General features: G+C 64.3%; 2 protein-coding genes across 5 annotated transcripts in view; both read right to left on the bottom strand.

Annotated features, from left to right (window-relative positions):
- The window catches only part of USP2 (ubiquitin specific peptidase 2), a 58,127-nt gene extending 51,649 nt beyond the window's left edge, over window positions 1-6,478 (bottom strand). The window contains exons 1-4 of one of the 4 annotated variants that reach the window (XM_075909508.1): window positions 6,328-6,478; window positions 3,090-3,187; window positions 427-507; window positions 106-179 (exon numbers count right to left, since the gene is read on the bottom strand). In XM_075909508.1, the coding sequence (XP_075765623.1) occupies window positions 106-169 (64 nt within the window). In that variant the 5' untranslated portion in view covers window positions 170-179; window positions 427-507; window positions 3,090-3,187; window positions 6,328-6,478. Of the gene's footprint in view, window positions 1-105; window positions 180-426; window positions 508-3,089; window positions 3,188-3,242; window positions 3,380-6,327 lie in introns of those variants that run through there. The other 3 variants (XM_075909511.1, XM_075909509.1, XM_075909512.1) reach the window with 3 other exon arrangements.
- A 288-nt stretch (window positions 6,479-6,766) lies between these two features.
- Window positions 6,767-18,588, bottom strand: THY1 (Thy-1 cell surface antigen). The gene is made up of 4 exons (XM_075909525.1): window positions 18,439-18,588; window positions 13,656-13,740; window positions 12,988-13,323; window positions 6,767-9,093 (listed from the first exon to the last, which is right to left on the bottom strand). Exons 2-4 carry the CDS (start codon window positions 13,690-13,692, stop codon window positions 8,981-8,983), a joined length of 486 nt encoding a protein of 161 aa, XP_075765640.1. The 5' UTR covers window positions 13,693-13,740; window positions 18,439-18,588; the 3' UTR covers window positions 6,767-8,980.
- Window positions 18,589-18,982: the final 394 nt, after the last annotated feature.

Raw genomic sequence — 18,982 nt, 5'->3', positions numbered from 1 at the left:
TGTGTCCAACAGCAGAGCCCCTTCCCGGAGGCTGTGCCAAGCTCTCGCCTCAACGCCACCCTGCCAAAGCCAAGTGCATAGGGGTAAAGGAGGGGCAGGACTTACCCCTTCGGCATGCCGGGGTCACTTCCCTCGCCCTTAAAAAGCAGCCACCTCTGGGGTGGAACATAACAGCTCATCTACAACAGCGAAACCGCTCTTAGAAAGAACACAGATGCCTTGGAAATGAAGGGGGGTGGGGGGGCTCTTTGGGATGTTACCCGAGGACACAGACTAACACCACAAGGGTAGCGAAACGGGCCAGATCTCAGCAGATCGGAGGAGGCAGCTCCCCAAGGTTACGCCTCACAGGGAAGTTTTCTGTGTGCAGGAAAGAAAGGAACTGCTCTACCCCCCCTCCCCCCGGCGGCGTCCCCCGCTGCTTACCGTCTAGGGCTGCCACCTCTCTCAGAACCGCCTTCCCTGTGGGGCTCACAGGGCCACCTCACACCATCCTGGTGCCCAGGGCTGCAAGAGACAAACAGCGCCCCGTGAGACCAGCGCCCCGAAACCGTCCGGCCGAGCGACTCGCGCCAGCGGCGTCTGGCCTCGCACGGCGCCTCTCGTCCCCAGCGGACACCGACTCAGCCTGCCCCCGCCCCCGGTGGGGGACGCACAGAGCGAGGACTCGTCGGGGCTAACAGGGCGAGTCAGGGACAAAGAACCCAGGAGTCCTGGCTCCGTAGCTGCCACTTCCGCCACCCTGCTCCCTCTGGGGAAGGTTAGACAGCTGGAGCACGGCTCCCCTCCGTGCAGCAGCAGGAGACGCCCCCTGCCTCCTTTCGTCACCCCAGACTCCCCCGGCCCCACCGACACTCAGAGACCAGGCAGTCACCCCGAGGAGGCAGCCTTACACGTGCCAAGGACATGGGGGGCTGGGTGTGAGACTTGCTCCCTGCTGCAGGGGGTCTCTACACGTGGGGCAGATTTGTGCAGGCCGGGGAGACCCGTATGGACGCCAGCCAGCCGAGCTGAGGCCAGGTCAGCCAGCCTGGGAGAGCCAGAGAACCACAGGTTCTGCCTGCACCCGGCAGCCTCGCTCGAGAGCATCACATCTCTGCTCTAGCACCTTCCTTCGCCCCCTCAGGTCAGCCCCGGCCTCTCCCCAGCCTGGGGGCTGGGCTCTCCTCAGGAGTCCCTGAGCCCAGCCGGTGTCCAGGAGGGGCCTGGCGACGAGATCCCGGGGTGGAGGAGCGGGGGAGCCCCAGAGCAGCAGAAGAGCCGGGCGGCTGGGCCGGGCGCAGAGGTGACCCTACGTCGCTGCAAATCTGTGGCACCGGAACGCAGCCGCCAGCAGGGAACACACGGCGGGACTGCGAATCCCCACCGCAGCTCATCTGAGAGGAGCCGGAGGGCAGGCCCCGGGGGGGCGGGAGGGGGACGCGCCTGGGTCAAATGTCTGCACAGGCCCTGGAGACAGAGCTCCCCCTTCCCGGCCAGGCTAAGGAGCATCAGTAGCTGGGTGCAGGGCAGCCTTCCTTGGGGGGCCAGTTGTTTAGTGCCGGGGCTGGGGGGGAGCAGGGACCCCCTCAGGTGGAGCGGGGGAGGGGTGTTATCTCCGGGTGGTTTGGTTTGCTCATTCTCCGGGTGGCCCGAAGCCTCCTCCCAAGATTAGCACAGACTCCCCCCCCCCCCCGGCTGGCCAGAGTCGCCAAGGGGATGCAGTTTGTCAACAGCTCAGAGAACACACTTAACCCCCCAGTGCTCCCTGCCAACTGCCCACGCCCAGCCCTCCGCCCAGGGAGTCCAGGGGCGGCAGGGCTGCATGTGATTTTGGTCGCGGGGCAGGTGCCAGCCTTGCAATGAGGTGGGCAGTAACAGAGCAGGCGCCCCACCTCTGCCCCTCCGGCCTGCCCTAGAAGTAGGTGCAAGAGCCCAGCTCAATGCCATGCCCTGTGTCTCTGGCCCCCATCACTGCAGTGTCTGAGCACCCCACGATCTTCACCACCCCCCAGGAGGCAGGGAGAGCTGTTACGCCCGTGGTACAAATAACACCAGCCAGCTCTTGTCAGCGGTAGACCTCAAAGCGCTTTAGAAAGGTGGTCGGGATCTGCCGGGGAAACTGAGGCATTGGCAGGTCACATGACTTATCCAAGGTCACCCTGCACAGGCCAGCAGCAGAGCTGGGACTAGTCCCCGGGACTCCTGAGTCCCCATCCAGTGCACTAACCACAAGGCAATACTGCTGAATAACTGACTTGTTCAGGAAGTTTATGGCACAGCAAGGAACTGAGCCCAGGTCTCCTAAGTCCGCGGCTAGTGAACTAGCTGCTCCAGCGTCCCTGTAAGCTGAGCACTTGGGTGGTTGCCCAAGAGATTCAAATACTGTCCAGCTGCTTAGTAAAGCAAGCACAGTCAACAGCAGGTGTTTCTACCAGGGGTGCACATTTGCACATGTAACAAAATTTACTCCACACACGGGTGGAAAAAATGAGAGGGAACATTGCCCCTTGCCCATCCTTCCTCTGCATTAGCTGCTAATTAGCACCTGTTGTAATGGTGGCTGTCGGCACAGGGACTCACCCATTGTGAATGAGGCCGAGACCACAAACGCTTTTCACATGTGCCACCGAACAGCTGCTGCTAACTCCCCAGGGCTGGGGATCCGAGCTGCTGACTTGTACCCGTCTAGCCCGCAACACTGCCCTAGCACTCAGCAAGCTGGGAAAATGCATCTCACGGACCCGCCCGAGCAGCCTCGGAAGAGAAAAACCCGGGGCTGAAGATCTCCCTGGCCAGAACGTGAGCGGAGCCCACCATGTGCTTCGAGATCTACCAATGGACAGCTCGGTATTATCACCACCACCAGCCTGGCCCCCGTCGAACGACAGCGGAGCCACTTGATTTGCAGCTCGGGCCGTTAAAGGAAGGCGACAAGATGGGCGACACAGAGAACACGGCCAGAAAGGCCGATCCCAGCCCCGTGCCGCCCGACCTGCGTTCCCATAGGACAGAGGAACTTGGCAAGTCCTCCCTGAAGTTTCTCAGCTTGTGTTTCGCCCTAGGACCCTCGAAGCCCGTCCTGGGGTTTCCAGCTGCTCCATACGCACCTGCATGTGAGGCAGCAAGGCCGAGGGGTAGCGGATGTTCATGGGGTGGCGCCCTAGCTGCTCGGACGGGTCACCTGTGTCCACACCGGGCCCTTGCTCTAGGACAGAAGCAGAAGGAGGGGAAAGGATTGAAAATAAACAGGGGCGACTAACCTGTGAGCAGCCAGCCAGGCCGTCTCAGGGCCCGGCGTCTCCAGCGGGCATGGGAGGGAGCTGGGTGAAGCGGCCGGAGGGGCCGAGCCTGAGTAAGCCACTGCAGAAATTCTCGGCTCAGCTTACCGGCTAGATAAATATAGTGTCTTATCTGACCTCACAGGGAGCTGGAGCCCTCCTCTCGCATTCCAGCATGGGGAGGCTTAAAGAGGCAGCTGCACAGAGCGCGGGAGAGGGGTTCCCGTGTCCTGGGGGCCGGGCCCGGCCTGGAGAGGGGGCTCCGGGGAGGGGAGGAGGCGGAGGCGGACTGGGGGAAGGAGAAGCTTTGGGAGTCGGCAAAAGGGAGTTGTAGCAGATTTCGAGGGGACGGGTTCTGGAGTGGGGGGAAGAGAAGAGGGGGGCTGGCGTGAGGGGGAACCACACAAGGGGAGAAGGGAAGAGAGGGGTTGAGGCCAAGGGAGGGGAGACAGGATTGCTGGGGAGAAGGATGAATAGCAGGCAACTGCCCACAAGGGACCCCAGAAATGCTGCTTGCTGGCACCCAGCCCAGCTCCGTCTGGGAGGAACAGCATCCTCCCCAGGAAAGCAGTGGACTGGGACATGGTCCCTCCTGCTCTCCTGGCAGGCAGATGCCACGGTGCTGAGTGTGGGACCCGGGAGGAGATGGTGAGGAGGAGCCCAGACAGTGCACAGCCCCACGCTGACCCCGAGGGGCCGGGGGTCCATATGGCACCCGTGGGTGCTTCTGGGATCCTCTGTGAGAGCTCCACCCCCTCTGCTTGGCCTGACAGCAGTGGGGTGGCCCTCCTGGGGGCAGGAGATGGGGCCCAGGGAGCTTTGTGCAAGCTAGGCCGTTCGCCCCCTTCTGCCCCTCCAGGGCTCTTCAGCGAGAGGGATGCAGCCGCTCCTGGCAGGCAGCAGAGCCAGGGAGGTGCCTGGCCAGAAGGCCCAGGGTCAGCGTCACCCTGGTGTAACTCCCCTGAAGTCAGTGCCCGCGTGAATCGGGGCTGCTCGGGAGCAGCGGAGGGCAGTGACTCAGTCCTGTGAGTAACGAGGCAGGATGCAATTAAGCTGCCACTTCCCTCCCTGTTCCCCTCACCTGGATGCTACAGCCCAGGTATGGCGCTGGGAAAACACTTGGGCCGCTTTTATCCCTCGGGGGCCCACGGGACGATGCCAGGGATCTATCGGGCGCTGCGACACCGGGGAAGGCCCCTTTTCCAGCAGCTCCACCCTGAGCCGGGAGAATGTTTCTCCTCCCGCTGTGCTCAGGGAGCCTGCTCTCTTCGGGCCCAGTCAGCTCAGCAGCTCTGCTCACGGGCGCCGGAGACAGGCACTCGGCCGGACGGCCCCTCTCGCCCACGGCTTGGGGGAGGGAGCTGGAGGATCCCGGGGCCACAGGGAGGTGCGTGTGCACCCGCAGGGCGTGCTGGCACGGCCCAGGTGCGCGTGCGGCGAGGCACGAGTGCACGCGCACGCAGGGGGGCTGCAGGCCTGGCTCTGGGGGGCTGGCGCTGATCTGGGGGAATGAAGCAGACTGGGCACGTGCCCAGGCCTCCCTCTGCCCAGACCCTGCCTTTGCTGTGGGGCAGGGGAGCAGCCGTGTCACATTCTCCCCCGTCCCCCGCCCCCCGCCCGCAGGATGGGGCACGCCCCTAACACCCAGATGACTCTGGCAGGGGCTGAGTGGGGGAAGAGATTTTCTCAGCGAGGCCCCAGCCCCATGCCCATCGCTTATACAGAGCCGAGCCGAGCCGGGGCTGGCACAACCCCCCGGGGCTGGCCTGGCCAGATTTGCTTTTGTGGGGTGGAGGCTGGCGGGAAGCAGAGGGCATGGCCTAGGGGGGAGGGAACCCTGACAGACACAGAGCCTCACTGCGCCATAAGGCCACATGGCCCCTAGAGCCTGCTCAGGTGGGGCTGGCACTGTGCCAGGGGGGCGGGCTCCCCTAGATCCCCCCCAGGTGGGGCTGGCACTGTGCCAGGGGGGCGGGCTCCCCTAGATCCCCTCCCAGGTGAGGCTGGCACTGTGCCAGGGGGTCGGGCTCCCCTAGATCCCCCCCAGGTGGGGCTGGCACTGTGCCAGGGGGGCGGGCTCCCCTAGATGCCCCCCAGGTAGGGCTGGCACTGTGCCAGGGGGTGGGCTCCCCTAGATCCTCCCCAGGTGGGGCTGGCACTGTGCCGGGGGGGGCTCCCCTAGATCCCCCTCAGATGGGGCTGGCACTGTGCCAGGGGGGGGCTCCCCTAGATCCCCCCCAGGTGGGGCTGGCACTGTGCCGGGGGGGGCTCCCCTAGATCCCCTCCCAGGTGGGGCTGGCACTGTGCCAGGGGGGCGGGCTCCCCTAGATCCCCTCCCAGGTGGGGCTGGCACTGTGCCGGGGGGCGGGCTCCCCTAGATCCCCTCCCAGGTGGGGCTGGCACTGTGCCAGGGGGCGGGCTCCCCTAGATCCCCCCCAGGTGGGGCTGGCACTGTGCCGGGGGGGCGGGCTCCCCTAGATCCCCTCCCAGGTAGGGCTGGCACTGTGCCAGGGGGCGGGCTCCCCTAGATCCCCTCCCAGGTGGGGCTGGCACTGTGCCGGGGGGGCGGGCTCCCCTAGATGCCCCCCAGGTGGGGCTGGCACTGTGCCGGGGGGGGCTCCCCTAGATCCCCTCCCAGGTGGGGCTGGCACTGTGCCGGGGGGGGGCTCCCCTAGATCCCCTCCCAGGTGGGGCTGGCACTGTGCCAGGGGGCGGGCTCCCCTAGATCCCCTCCCAGGTGGGGCTGGCACTGTGCCAGGGGGGCGGGCTCCCCTAGATCCCCTCCCAGGTGGGGCTGGCACTGTGCCAGGGGGGCGGGCTCCCCTAGATCCCCTCCCAGGTGGGGCTGGCACTGTGCCAGGGGGGCGGGCTCCCCTAGATCCCCTCCCAGGTGGGGCTGGCACTGTGCCGGGGGGGCGGGCTCCCCTAGATCCCCTCCCAGGTGGGGCTGGCACTGTGCCGGGGGGGGCTCCCCTAGATCCCCCCCAGGTGGGGCTGGCACTGTGCCAGGGGGACCAGGTCCCCCCCAGGGCGCACAGAACCGGGGGGGGGGCCGCCCCGCACTCACCTGGCTCTGGGCGGGGATGAGCCGGCGCCGGTCACCTTGGTGCAGCCGCCGGGGCCCGGCCGAGGCTGATGTCACAATCGGGGCGCAGCTGACGCGGGGCGGGGAGGCTGCTGCCGGGCGGGCCCCGTAGGGCCGGGACCGCGGGGATCCCCGCCCCTGATGCTACTCGGGCCCCCGCCCGTGCGGCTCCCGGGAGCAGCGAGGGGCCGAGGCCGCAGCCAGGCAGGGCGAGCCCGCACGCGGCCGTTTACAGAGCCCCTAGCGCGCCCTCCTCCCCCGGCAGTAGAGGGGCTAGGACACACAGCCCAGCAGTCCCGCTTGTCGCCACTAGAGGGCGGGCCAGCGCCAGGCCCGTCCTGACGGCTGCCCCCCGGGAGAGGAAACACAAAGCGCTTCTTGCCCCCCCCCTCCCCCGGCGGAAATAAGGAGGCGCTGGGAATCCAACACACAACCAGGGGTTTATTGTGCAGAGGTCTGGTCCTCCTCCCCCCCCCCCCCCCAACAGCATTTCTTGTACACCAAGCTGTGGAAACACGACAAATGGTCACGCAACGAGACTAGGAAACACCAGTGGGGGGTGCCTGGGTCTGCCCCCGCCCCCTCCCCCGCCATTGCCGTCAGGGGGAGATGCACAGGGCCGGACAGCCGGGCAGGGGAGCGCACTGGACAGCGAACGAGCAGGGGGCCTGGCGGGAAAGCGGCTCACCGGAGCCAGCCGCCGCACTGCGGTTGTCTCACACTCAGCACCCTCGAGCCGAGCAGGGGCTGGGTCCAACTCCCCAGAGCCGGGCACCCTTAGCCCTTCCGGCTCCCCCCCCCAGCTCGCAGGTCCGTTCCCATCCTCCTGCTTTCCCACGGCCCCACGTGTGCAGCAGGGGCCGGCCGGGGACCTCTGCTCCTCCCTCGCCCTGCGGCTCGGCCCAGGGGAGATGACCATGTCCGGGGACAGCAAGGTGAAGCCCCCCCCTGCTGGCTAGCTGGGCTCAGGAGAGTCCTTCACTGGGAAGTCCTAGGCCTCCATCCTGGAAGCTCCCTGCTCTGGCCTCAAGCTGGGGACTCTAAGTCTGGGGTGCCTGTCACACAGCAAACCGCTGGCCACAAGAAACACCTGTCGTGGCCTTTTCGGCTCCTGCGGAGAGGCAAGGCCTGCCCAGAGCCCGTCAACCTGCCAGGGAGGAAGACTGCCACCCCCCTGCCCTCTGGCCGGTCGTGCGCTAGCCCGATGCTGGAGGGAAACTACGCTGCAGGAGGAAAGCCAGGCCAGGCAAGGAGCTGAGCCAGCCCGTCTCACTAGCACCAGGGGACAAACCCAGAGGGCGGCATGCAGGGATGAGAGCCTGGCGCTTGGGGGCAGCCCCTGCTCCTGCCATCTACCCATGACCACTAGGGGGAGACAACCACGTGTGCTAATGAGCGCGGGAGGGGGGAACAGAGTAGCTTTGACTGGTTCTAGAGATGTGGGCTGCGGCAGCACCCCACCCTCCTGGTAGATCCTCTCTTGCCCAGGCCCGTGGCTGGACCTTCGACTGGCAGGCAGCTGCTCCCTCCTGCTTGCTGGGGAGAAAGGCACTTGCCTCTGCCTGGAAATCCCACAGCGAGCTGAGCAAGGAGTTTCTACCAGCTAGTGGCTGTGCAGGGAACTCTGGTGAAACCGCTGTCTCCTGCATTCCCTCCCGTGGGGCGAATTCCTCTCTCCCCCCAACCTCCTAACCGAACCGCCAGCCTCTGATCTTACGGGGGAGGGCTTGCTCCCGGAGCGATGGGCCTTTCTGCGTGGGCAGGGCTGCAGTGGCACCTCAGTCCTAAAGCTCCTTGCTCTTTTGGTGCCTCTGACCAGTCCGGCCCTGCGCCCCACACGAGCCCTGCAGCACCCCCTTGTGGTGGCTGCAGTCGGGGCTCCATGTAGCATGACCCTCCCCGCCCACTCAACATCATGCCTTGTTGTTTTAATGCTGGCCCTTCCCTCCGCTGGAGAAGCAAGCAGTGCCAAGGACCATGGCTTGGTGCAATGGGGGACTGATGGCTGCTAAAGAACAGAATAAGCGCTCACCTAAATTATTCTCCCTGCAGGAGTCAAGCCCAGCTGCCCCGGGGTGAAAAGCTACTGCACAGCCCCCCCCAAAAGCTTTCCCTTTGCCTGAGGTTGGCTAACCCAGGCCAAACCTATCCACAGGGGCACCCCTCCACTCCAGAGCGAGCAGCCGTTCCCAGGCTGGGGTGTGGCTAAAAGGCCCCCTTCGCTCCCTAACTCTGTGATCATCTCTCTTACCAGAGTCAGGTCCAGGGGCCCCCCTGGGTCTCCTCCTCCTTGAAAGACAAAAAACAGGACAAGCAAAGCTGCACCCTTGCCCCTGAAAACAAACCACCAAACTGGCTATGGAAGAAGCTGCACCATCTAGCAGAGAGCAAGGGAAGGCCACCATGCGTCGGATCCTTTAATACTGCTTAGAAACCCCCCCACCCCGGCCCCCAGCGTGGTTTGGACATGTGGTGTGATGGCAGCGGGGGGCAGGCGGTACCGGTAGCTATACAGATATATAGAGAGATATACACAGAGAGATTTCCTTGGTTTCAAATCGTTCTTCGTCTTCTCTTGCAAAGGGCCACGTTTGGGCGGTGGGGCTCGGCCGGTCGGTGCGGGCGCCTGTTCCGTTCACAGGGACATGAAGTCCACAGCTTGCAGGAGCGGCAGGGACAGGAGCAGGAGCAGCAGCCACGAGGTGTTCTGAATCAAGAGGCTGATGCCGGCACATTTCTCCAGCTTGTCTGCCAGGGCGGGGGGAGAAGGGGGGAAGGGAGGGGAAAGAGAGAAGAGGCAATGTGAGATCCGTGGAGAAAGGACCGATGGGGAGCCGTGAGTCGGGGCACCTGGGTTCTCTGCCCGGCTCTGCCATCGGCCAGCTGCGTAACCTTCCCCTCCCTGGCCTCTTTCCCCTCCCACTCTCTCTCTCTTCTCTAGGGGGCCTGTGAGCTCCTTGGGGCAAGGGAGCAGTTCCCACTGTCTGCCCAGGCTGGCCTGAGAGGGCTCCGCTCTCGCCTGGGGGCTCGTGGTCCTACTACAAGTCCATGCTCCGTGTCCCGTCTCCGACAGGGGCCAGCACTAGCTGCTTTGAAGGCAGTGGAAGAAACCCCTCGGGGACAATTATGCTTGATCCTGTCCATCCGGACGGATCTTCCTGACCCCAGGGGGCTGCTTGGTGGCACTCTGGGCTGGGAAGAGTCCCCAGAGGGAACCACACAATGTGCGAACAGCCCGAGGGGCTGGAATCCCCTCCCTAGAGATCAGGGTGGGCAGAGGTGGGGCTAACTGCCCCGGTGTGGGTCAGTCCTGGGTCCCTGCAGGGGAGGGCTGGCCCCTTCGGTCCTTGTCCTCTGCTGAGCCAGGGTAACAAAGGGGCCAACGAATACCAGCCCCGATGGGCTCTCTGTGTGTGACGTGAGCGACTGTCCACGGAGACTCACTCCCGGCCCACACGTGGGCTGCTGGGAGACGGACAAAGTCTAGAGATCAGGGCGAGGTTCAAAGGGCAGCCAAAGGCACAAGGCTCTGATCCGGCCCATTCCCCAGTTCACGGCTGGTGGCCCTAGGACTTCCAGGGCCCAGCGGAAAGTTGGATGGTAGAGAGTCTCCGAGAGATGTCTGCAAAGGCCCAGGGCACTGGAGGGCCAGATGGCCTTGGAATGTGTGTAGGGGAGGGAGACTCAGTGGGGTGGAAAGTCCTGGCTTACGGGCCGAGATCTCAGCCAGGGGTTGGAATCCCTTTTTGGGTCAGGGGCCGCTGCCCACAAGGGAGCAGCAACCCCCCCCCCACCCCAAGATAACCCTGCCCACCCACTGTCACTGACCTAGCCCCTCAAGTGAGGAGGAAAGGCACCACACACACCCCTTCTCCCTCACACGTGTGCCCCCCCAAAAAAGCAGAGAAAAGGGGCTGGATTAACTCTTCTGGGGGCCTGGTGCTAGCAGATTTTGTGGGGTCCCCCAGGCTCTAGGGTAGGGCAAAAGAGGGGTTCAAGTGTATGGAGGGGGCCACTGGAGAGCAGGCTGAGGTAGGTTGTTGGGTCGGGGGGGGGGGGGGAGGGAAAGTGCAGGAGCAGGTGGGGGTTTTAGGAGGGAGGGAGGGTGCAGGAGTGGGCGAAGGTTTTAGGAGGGAGGGAGGGAGGGTGCAGGTTGGGGTAGGGGCGAAGGTTTTAGGAGGGAGGGAGGGTGCAGGAGTGGATGGGGGTTTTAGGAGGGAGGGAGGGTGCAGGTTGGGGTAGGGGTGAAGGTTTTAGGAGGGAGGGAGGGTGCAGGAGTGGGTGGGGGTTTTAGGAGGGAGGGAGGGTGCAGGAGTGGATGGGGGTTTTAGGAGGGAGGGAGGGTGCAGGAGTGGATGGGGGTTTTAGGAGGGAGGGAGGGTGCAGGTTGGGGTAGGAGTGAAGGTTTTAGGAGGGAGGGAGGGTGCAGGAGTGGATGGGGGTTTTAGGAGGGAGGGAGGGTGCAGGAGTGGATGGGGGTTTTAGGAGGGAGGGAGGGTGCAGGTTGGGGTAGGGGTGAAGGTTTTAGGAGGGAGGGAGGGTGCAGGAGTGGATGGGGGTTTTAGGAGGGAGGGAGGGTGCAGGAGTGGATGGGGGTTTTAGGAGGGAGGGAGGGTGCAGGTTGGGGTAGGGGTGAAGGTTTTAGGAGGGAGGGAGGGTGCAGGGGTGGATGGGGGTTTTAGGAGGGTGGGAGGGTGCAGGAGTGGATGGGGGTTTTAGGAGGGAGGGAGGGTGCAGGTTGGGGTAGGGGTGAAGGTTTTAGGAGGGAGGGAGGGTGCAGGAGTGGGTGGGGGTTTTAGGAGGGAGGGAGGGTGCAGGTTGGGGTAGAGGTGAAGGTTTTAGGAGGGAGGGAGGGTGCAGGAGTGGGCGGGGGTTTTAGGAGGGAGGGAGGGTGCAGGTTGGGGTAGGGGTGAAGGTTTTAGGAGGGAGGGAGGGTGCAGGAGTGGATGGGGGTTTTAGGAGGGAGGGAGGGTGCAGGTTGGGGTAGGGGTGAAGGTTTTAGGAGGGAGGGAGGGTGCAGGAGTGGATGGGGGTTTTAGGAGGGAGGGAGGGTGCAGGTTGGGGTAGGGGTGAAGGTTTTAGGAGGGAGGGAGGGTGCAGGAGTGGATGGGGGTTTTAGGAGGGAGGGAGGGTGCAGGTTGGGGTAGGGGTGAAGGTTTTAGGAGGGAGGGAGGGTGCAGGAGTGGATGGGGGTCTTAGGAGGGAGGGAGGGTGCAGGTTGGGGTAGGGGTGAAGGTTTTAGGAGGGAGGGAGGGAGCAGGAGTGGGTGGGGGTTTTAGGAGGGAGGGAGGGTGCAGGAGTGGATGGGGGTTTTAGGAGGGAGAGGGTGCAGGTTGGGGTAGGGGTGAAGGTTTTAGGAGGGAGGGAGGGTGCAGGGGTGGATGGGGGTTTTAGGAGGGAGGGAGGGTGCAGGAGTGGATGGGGGTTTTAGGAGGGAGGGAGGGTGCAGGGGTGGATGGGGGTTTTAGGAGGGAGGGAGGGTGCAGGTTGGGGTAGGGGTGAAGGTTTTAGGAGGGAGGGAGGGTGCAGGAGTGGATGGGGGTTTTAGGAGGGAGGGAGGGTGCAGGAGTGGATGGGGGTTTTAGGAGGGAGGGAGGGTGCAGGTTGGGGTAGGGGTGAAGGTTTTAGGAGGGAGGGAGGGTGCAGGAGTGGATGGGGGTTTTAGGAGGGAGGGAGGGTGCAGGAGTGGATGGGGGTTTTAGGAGGGAGGGAGGGTGCAGGTTGGGGTAGGGGTGAAGGTTTTAGGAGGGAGGGAGGGTGCAGGAGTGGATGGGGGTTTTAGGAGGGAGGGAGGGTGCAGGTTGGGGTAGGGGTGAAGGTTTTAGGAGGGAGGGAGGGTGCAGGAGTGGATGGGGGTTTTAGGAGGGAGGGAGGGTGCAGGTTGGGGTAGGGGTGAAGGTTTTAGGAGGGAGGGAGGGAGCAGGAGTGGATGGGGGTTTTAGGAGGGAGGGAGGGTGCAGGTTGGGGTAGGGGTGAAGGTTTAGGAGGGAGGGAGGGTGCAGGAGTGGATGGGGGTTTTAGGAGGGAGGGAGGGAGCAGGAGTGGATGGGGGTTTTAGGAGGGAGGGAGGGTGCAGGTTGGGGTAGGGGTGAAGGTTTTAGGAGGGAGGGAGGGTGCAGGAGTGGGCGGGGGTGGCAGTACAGACCGGGCAGGAGAGGGATGCTGGAATGGGCTGAGGGTGCAGGGGATGAGGCACTTACCTGGTGCAGCCCCCAGCGCATGCTGCAATGAAGTGCTCCCTGCAGACCCCCCCCCCCCCATCCCCACCCCCGCCACTCCCAATGGCCAAAGGGAGCAACGGGGGCTGAAGCCTGCACAGATCACTTCCCTGCAGCGTGCAGAGCTGCTGCCTCCCCCCGCCAGGCAGGTGAGGCTCGGGGCTCTCCCCCGCAGCAGGGAGCTGGCGCTGGCACCCCCACCACGGCACCAGCTCACCGGTTCCCCTCCCCCATCCAAGAGGAGCACTGAGCACAGGGCAGAGGGTCAGAGGGCATCGGGCGGGCCGGCGGCGATCCGTGCCCTGGTGGGCGGGTGCCTTGGGCGGTCAGCAGCAGAGCCCTGGAGGGCAGAGGGAGGTCTCTAGCTGGGCGAGAGGCCCAGGAGGGGGATCCCCCGGGGGCCAGGCTCCCCTCCCCTGCCCACCTTTGAGGACGGTGATGTTCTTGACCTGGTTGCCGGTGAGGTCGCCGGTGATCTTCAGCTCGCAGATGTAGGTGCCCTCGTCCGTGTTCTCGAAGTTGTGCAGCTGCAGGCACACCAGGTTCTTGGACAGGGTGACGTTGGAGCGCACCTTGAGGCTGTTCTCGGCGACGCCCAGGGTGGACTGGATCACCCGCTTCCTGTTCTCCCGGAACATGCTGAACTCGTACGTCAGGGGGTTGGCGGTCTTGTTCTCATAGTGACAGTCCACACGCAGGCTCGTGCCCAGCAAGCAGGCGCTCAGGTCCCGGATCTTCTGGCAGTGCGCGGCCTGCAGCACTGGGACAGGCCAAAAGGGTCAGGCGGGGAGGGGCGGGGGGCCTGGCCGTTTCTGGCGAAACCACCTGCACACAGGGCTAGAGAAGCCAGGACGTCCCGCCTGCAAAATGAGGACTCAGCCACCAACTAGTGGAGATGCCGTTAGCCTGCAGCAGGTAAAGCCGGCTCGCGGGCCCTGTGGAGCCATCCAGCTCTCCCCATCCCTGGTTCTCGCCTGGCCCCCTGCTGGCAGGATGCGGCTTCACTCTGACGCGAAGCATTTATTAACGGGTCCTGTACCGCGCACCGAGCACGGCCACTAGATGGCAGCAGAACGGCACCGCCGGCCCTACCTGTTAGGATGACAGCGATGCTGATGGTGGGGTTCATCTCTCCTTCTGTGCTGGGGCTGTCAGCGGTGGAGAACGGCGAGGGGGGCTGGGCAGGAGGGGAACGTGGTGGTTAATGATGCAACAGAGATCTGTGCAACCTTGCGCATGTGCACACACACACACAGGCGCGCACACACACACAGGCGCGCACACACACGCACAGGCGCGCCCCTATAGGCATCTGGGAACACACAGACCGGTCTGTGCCTCGTGTGCGCACACGCACATCAACGCAGAGTGTCAGCCTAGGGACCGATGCCACAGCCCGCGGCCGTGAACGGAAAGACGCCCATTGCCTCTGCGGGCTTTGGCGCCAGTCCCACGTGCGCCTGCCCTCACCTTAGCAGAGAGATGGGTGTGCACATGCCCATGCAACGGGCCAGTGCACGCCCACAAGCTGAGTACACCAGATGCACCCCCGCAGTAGGTAGCACAGGCAGCCCCGGACTCTGCCACGAACTCACGTTTGTTAGGTGCTCTCGCTCCGGCTGAGGGCCCTTCGACTGTGCCCCTCACCTTGGTATCTGTGCACCACCACTGAGAGACATGAGTGGTGATGTTTCAATGGAGCTGGAGGGGGCTGAGGTGCCCCATGCCTCTCAGATTTCAGCTCCTAAATCCCTTAGGCATTCTGGGAACCACCACCCACCGTGTTTATCCCCACGGCATCTGAGCTCCGTCCTTGGCGTCGTGACACCCATTAAAGTAGGCCACACAGCCATGTCCACCACCACCTCCCCACCCAGCTCCATTGCCCTCATGTGTGGCCCCTGGGTGCCACTTCTGGCCCTTGCACAAGCACTTTCTGTGCTGGGGGCACATTTAGTGTCTCTGCACGTTCCCACACAAGCAACAGATGAACAGTGCGGGGGCGGGGCTGAGCTGCAGCTTCAGGCAGATCAAGCCCACTCAGCTCCTCTTTGACAGGCCCTGCCTCCACATGCCCACGCTCAGACACATAGGCCCCATTCCCAGCAGCCGTTGGAGTTGGTGGGAGTGAGCGAGGATGACTCCCAGCCAGGCAGCACCAGAGAAGGGCCAAGAACACAGCTGAGGGGGGGGGGGGGGGAGGAGGGGTGGCAGCAGCCAGACAGGGTGTGTCTGCTTCTGAGGATAACAGTGCTTTTGGGGCCACAGCTGGACCCATTGATCTTGGGCTAGGCAGGACGCAGGAACGGAGCCAGGCTGCAGCAACTCGGAAAGGAAAGCTCCCCACGTCTGGACGGCTTTCCTTCTGGGCTCCCTGCGGCGTGTGCAGTGGAGGAGAGCAGCCATTTGTCTGGCATGAACCTCAGAGCCTATTTAGCGGAAACCATGGGAAGGGAAGGGGGATGACACACTCTTACCAGAAAGAGAAATGATTGCAGGAACAGTTCAACCCCAGGTCCTGGGAGCCAGATACCAGTTCTGCTGGGGGCGTGGGGATGGTTGAAAGGGAAGTCTGAGAGAGAACAACCTTTGCCTCGTTAGCAGGGACTGGGGTGGGAAAGGCACACGTGTGTGAAAAGGGCCGTGCACGCACGCACACACACACACACGTGTGTGTGAACAGGACCCTGCCCAATTGCATGCTAAGATGAATTCCCCTGGCAGGAATGGAGCAGTCTGTCTGCCAGGCAGAAGGAGGCGCTAGAGAGCCGGGGGGCAGCATTACAGACATTCTGTGCCTATGCCAGCAGGAGGTGCTGCCAATGGGACTACCGAGTCCGGACAGGTCTGGAGCTCAGTCAGCAGGAAAATATTTTTGCAAGAATAGCAGCAGGGGTGTGCACACAAGGAATGGGGGAGAAGCTTCCAAACCTGGGACTACAGTGGCAGGGAAAGCAACCTCCTTCCGGCCCTGGGGCTGCAGGGAGGAGAGCGAGCGCCTGCCAGAGCCAGGGCAGAGGGAAGGGAAGAGCTGGATGGAGGGGTCAAAGTTCAATTTCGGCACCCGCCCCTGCGCAGCAGGGAGGAAATACCAAAAGATCCGTTCACACCCAGTGCCACGTGGAATTGGTAACTCTAGGATTCTCTTCCACCCAGAGAGAACGGCTCCATCTCCGCAGCCGGGGTGTCAACGGGCTGCCTGCAAGTTAGTCTCATGCCCCAAAGACGCTGCTTCTTCGAACGCCTCGGCCTTTCTGCTGCACCTGCACACGTGGGCTATGGCAAGCCCCAGAGGTCCCCGACCCACCCGGAGCGCCAAATTCTTCCCCCGCCTTCAAAGCTCTAACCTCAGCCTCTGGGGTTGGGGAGGGACCAGCACCCAGACGGGTCATGGATGGGCCCTGCTGGGTGAGCGGTTCCGCACAGTCCCTGCTCCTCTCTTGGGTTAGGTCTTCGATGCAGCTGTACGTCCGCTCAGCCTCGCTCCAGGGAGAGCCCCGTCGGAGCAGCTCATGAATTGTGCTCAGTGGAGCCGGAGCACAGCTCCCCCCCGCCCCTCCAATGGCCCAGCTGCAGTCACATCCTGTGAGACGCAGCAGCTCCACCGCGCGCTGACAGGACTCACGCTGTGGGCGAGCGTGGAGTCAGCACTGCAGTGGGGACCAGTCCCCAGCCTCGCCCATCTGCTGCCCCTCCCTCTGCCCGCAGGAATGTGCGCTGGCTCCCTCTAGCTCCCCCAACCCACCACGCTCTGACCAGCAACGCGGCCCCTCCGCTTTCCCTTGCAACCGTGAGGGTGGAGCCGCTTAGAGGCTTGGGGTGTGAAGGGAGCATGTCTTGGCTGGGGCGGGGGCAGGGCAGCCCTCGAAAGCTGCCCGTGGCAGGGGTGTTTGCTGAGGGATGAGTGCCAGGAAAGGGGTATGGCTGAGAACACTTGCAGGGGGATAGGTGTGTGTGTGTGTTGTGTGTGCCTGGCTACGGTGGCGGAGGAGGGGGGAGCAGTCCTGGCCCAGCTCCCCAGGGGCTGACATGGCAGGCTGCTCTCCCCCACTGCCCATTGAGTAGGGCCCAAGCTACTCTGTGTGCGTGTGCGCATTGTGCGTGTGCTCACGGACGCCTTCCTCCCTTCACAGCCCCCACACAGGGAACATGCCCTGTTCCGTGACTGACACACCAGACAATTTCCCCCACCCCTTCTGATTCAGATGTTTAAATATAAAAATTCGCCTTATTCCTCCCTCCAGCAGCTACATCCTGAGCATGTGCAGCACGGACCCTCTGCTGCCCGGCCATGCCCCAGAGGGCCTGAAGACATCCCCCGCTCCGGTGAGCCAAGCCCTGGGAACTCCCTAGCAAGGGGCGCGGTGACCACGGAGGTCCAGCAGCTCTCAAGGTGTTCTACTGCAGAGCGTGGGCATGACCCGCCCCGGCGAGTACAGCCACCCAGGTTACACAGCCAGGCCAAGTGAGGAACCCGGGCGTTCTGGCCTCCGGGGGGGGAGGGGGTGTCTCTGAACCCCAGAGCTGGGAAGAGAAGCCAGGAGTTCTGGCTCTAGCCTCGGCCACCACCCGGATGGGGGCAGTAACGGACAATGCCGACACCTGCCCTGCCCCGACCCATTGGACAGTCCTGCAGCAGAGCCCCCCCCTTGTCCCCAGGGAGAGAGACTGTGATCCGTGGGGATGCCCACAGCCTGCAGAGCCCGAACCCCGGCCGGTAAGTAAAGGAGAAACCGATTTCAAGGGACTGGCCTTACGAGGCCAAGCAACTGGCCTCTGCTCACCAAAATACTGAGCCTGTCGCAACCCGCCCTGAGCCCCACGGGCAGAGGCTGCAAAGCCCCAGAGGATTTGCCCTGGGGCGTGGGGGCCACCGGTTTGGCTGAGCACACAGCCCTGGGGGCCCTGCTGGCCAGTGGCTTGCAAAGTAGTGCAACGGGCCCCCCCCCCGATGGCTGTCCTGCTCCCTGGGGTTTCCACACCCCTTCATTGTGCCGATTCCAGCTCTCCCAGAGCCTGGTTTTTTATTTCTATCCCAGGATTTTCAGTGCCCCCCCCCCCCCCCCAGCGATGCTTTCTGGGAGCCAGGCGTGGGAGCAGAGATGAGTCAGGCTCATGAGGGGAGGGGGGTGCACAGGAAAGGAGGGGAGGAAGGAGGGGGCAGAGTGGGGCAGAGAGACGGGGAAGGGGTTCCCCGGCTCAGCGCCAGCTCCTCCCCGCCCTCATCTGCAGCCAGAGCACCCCACCTCCGCCGCCCCCCAACCCCCATCCAGCGCCCGCATTCGCAATCTACCGGCTCCTTCGGGGGTGGGCGGCTGGAGCTCCCCCCCCCCCAAACGCTCCAGCGCTCCGCAGAACGCCCCCTCCCTTGGCACGGGTCGCGCACCGCCGCATGCTGCACTGCAGTGCCCGCTCGGCAGCCTGGCCACGGCTCCTGGGCACCCTGCGGCGCTCGCAGGGGAAGCTGCGGAGCCGGATGAGGGGGGAGGCAGCCCCGCCGTCCTGAACCCCGCCCGGCTGGGCAGGGAGGCAAAGGCGCCCGGGGCTGGGCCATCACTTGCCCCCCCAAACTGGTGCAGGCTGGGGGGAGGGGCGCAGGCAAGCGCAGCGGACAGTCTGGCATCCCCCATGACGTCGTTGTGCAGGGGATGGGGGGCGCAGCCGCCGCAGGCAGCAAGGCACTGCAGGGGGGGTCCCCCCATCTCTGGGGTGCTGGTGGCGGCTCTGCCCGGGGCCCCAGCTCCGTCTCTCCAGCGCCGCGCCCCTTTCTCCCGCTGCCCGGCTCAGACCCCCTCTGTGCCCAGGCTGCGTCCCCCGAGCCGGGCTGCCCGGACCTGAGGACCGCAGCGGCCCCGCATCCCCGGCTGCGCCTCACCTGCGCGGGAGCGGCTGCGCTGCGTCTCCGCCCGCCGGCTGCTGCTGCTGCTGCTGCTGCTGCGCCGCTCTTGCGCCCGTCTGCTCTGTTGCGCGCCGCGCTGCGCCTGCAGTTTGGGGAGGGGGAGGTGCCGGCGGCCCAGCCAATCGGAGCCCGGCCCCGCCCCTGCACGCCCCTGCAGTGAGGACGGCCCTGCAGTCCGGCTGCTTCCCAGGCGTGTTGTCAGCCCTGGCATGCTGGTCCTGGCTGGGGGGCAGGTGCAGAGGAAAACGCGCTGCCCCCGGGCGCGCTCAGCCGACGTGCCCAGGGCTGTACAGCCCAGCTGCCAAGAGGGTGCCCCCTGCGCGCAGGGCAGTGAGATGTGGGTGCTGGTGATGGGTAAAAGGGAAATCAAATCCCCTGGAGCCATTGATTCCCCTATGAGGGGCCCGTACAATATACATACATTGCTAATACTTCGATATATTTGCTATTTGTATAGGAGTAAGACATGACAAAGGTCAAGGCCTGTCACAAGTAATAACTTATAAGGAGAGGAGGGGAA

The sequence above is a fragment of the Pelodiscus sinensis genome, chromosome 26 (assembly GCF_049634645.1).
Source record: "Pelodiscus sinensis isolate JC-2024 chromosome 26, ASM4963464v1, whole genome shotgun sequence".
Taxonomy (NCBI): Eukaryota; Metazoa; Chordata; order Testudines; family Trionychidae; genus Pelodiscus; species Pelodiscus sinensis.
Note: the sequence above shows the minus strand (reverse complement) of the source record. Positions and strands in the feature narration are given on the sequence as shown.

What these genes read in the sequence shown, in the direction of transcription:
- THY1 (XM_075909525.1), bottom strand. Translation starts at nt 13,692, where the DNA reads ATGAACCCCACCATCAGCATCGCTGTCATCCTAACAG. An exon ending in CATCGCTGTCATCCTAACAG is followed by an intron (nt 13,324 to 13,655) that starts GTAGGGCCGGCG and finishes GGCCTGTCCCAG; the next exon opens with TGCTGCAGGCCGCGCACTGC. An exon ending in GAACATCACCGTCCTCAAAG is followed by an intron (nt 9,094 to 12,987) that starts GTGGGCAGGGGA and finishes CCGCCCTGGCAG; the next exon opens with ACAAGCTGGAGAAATGTGCC.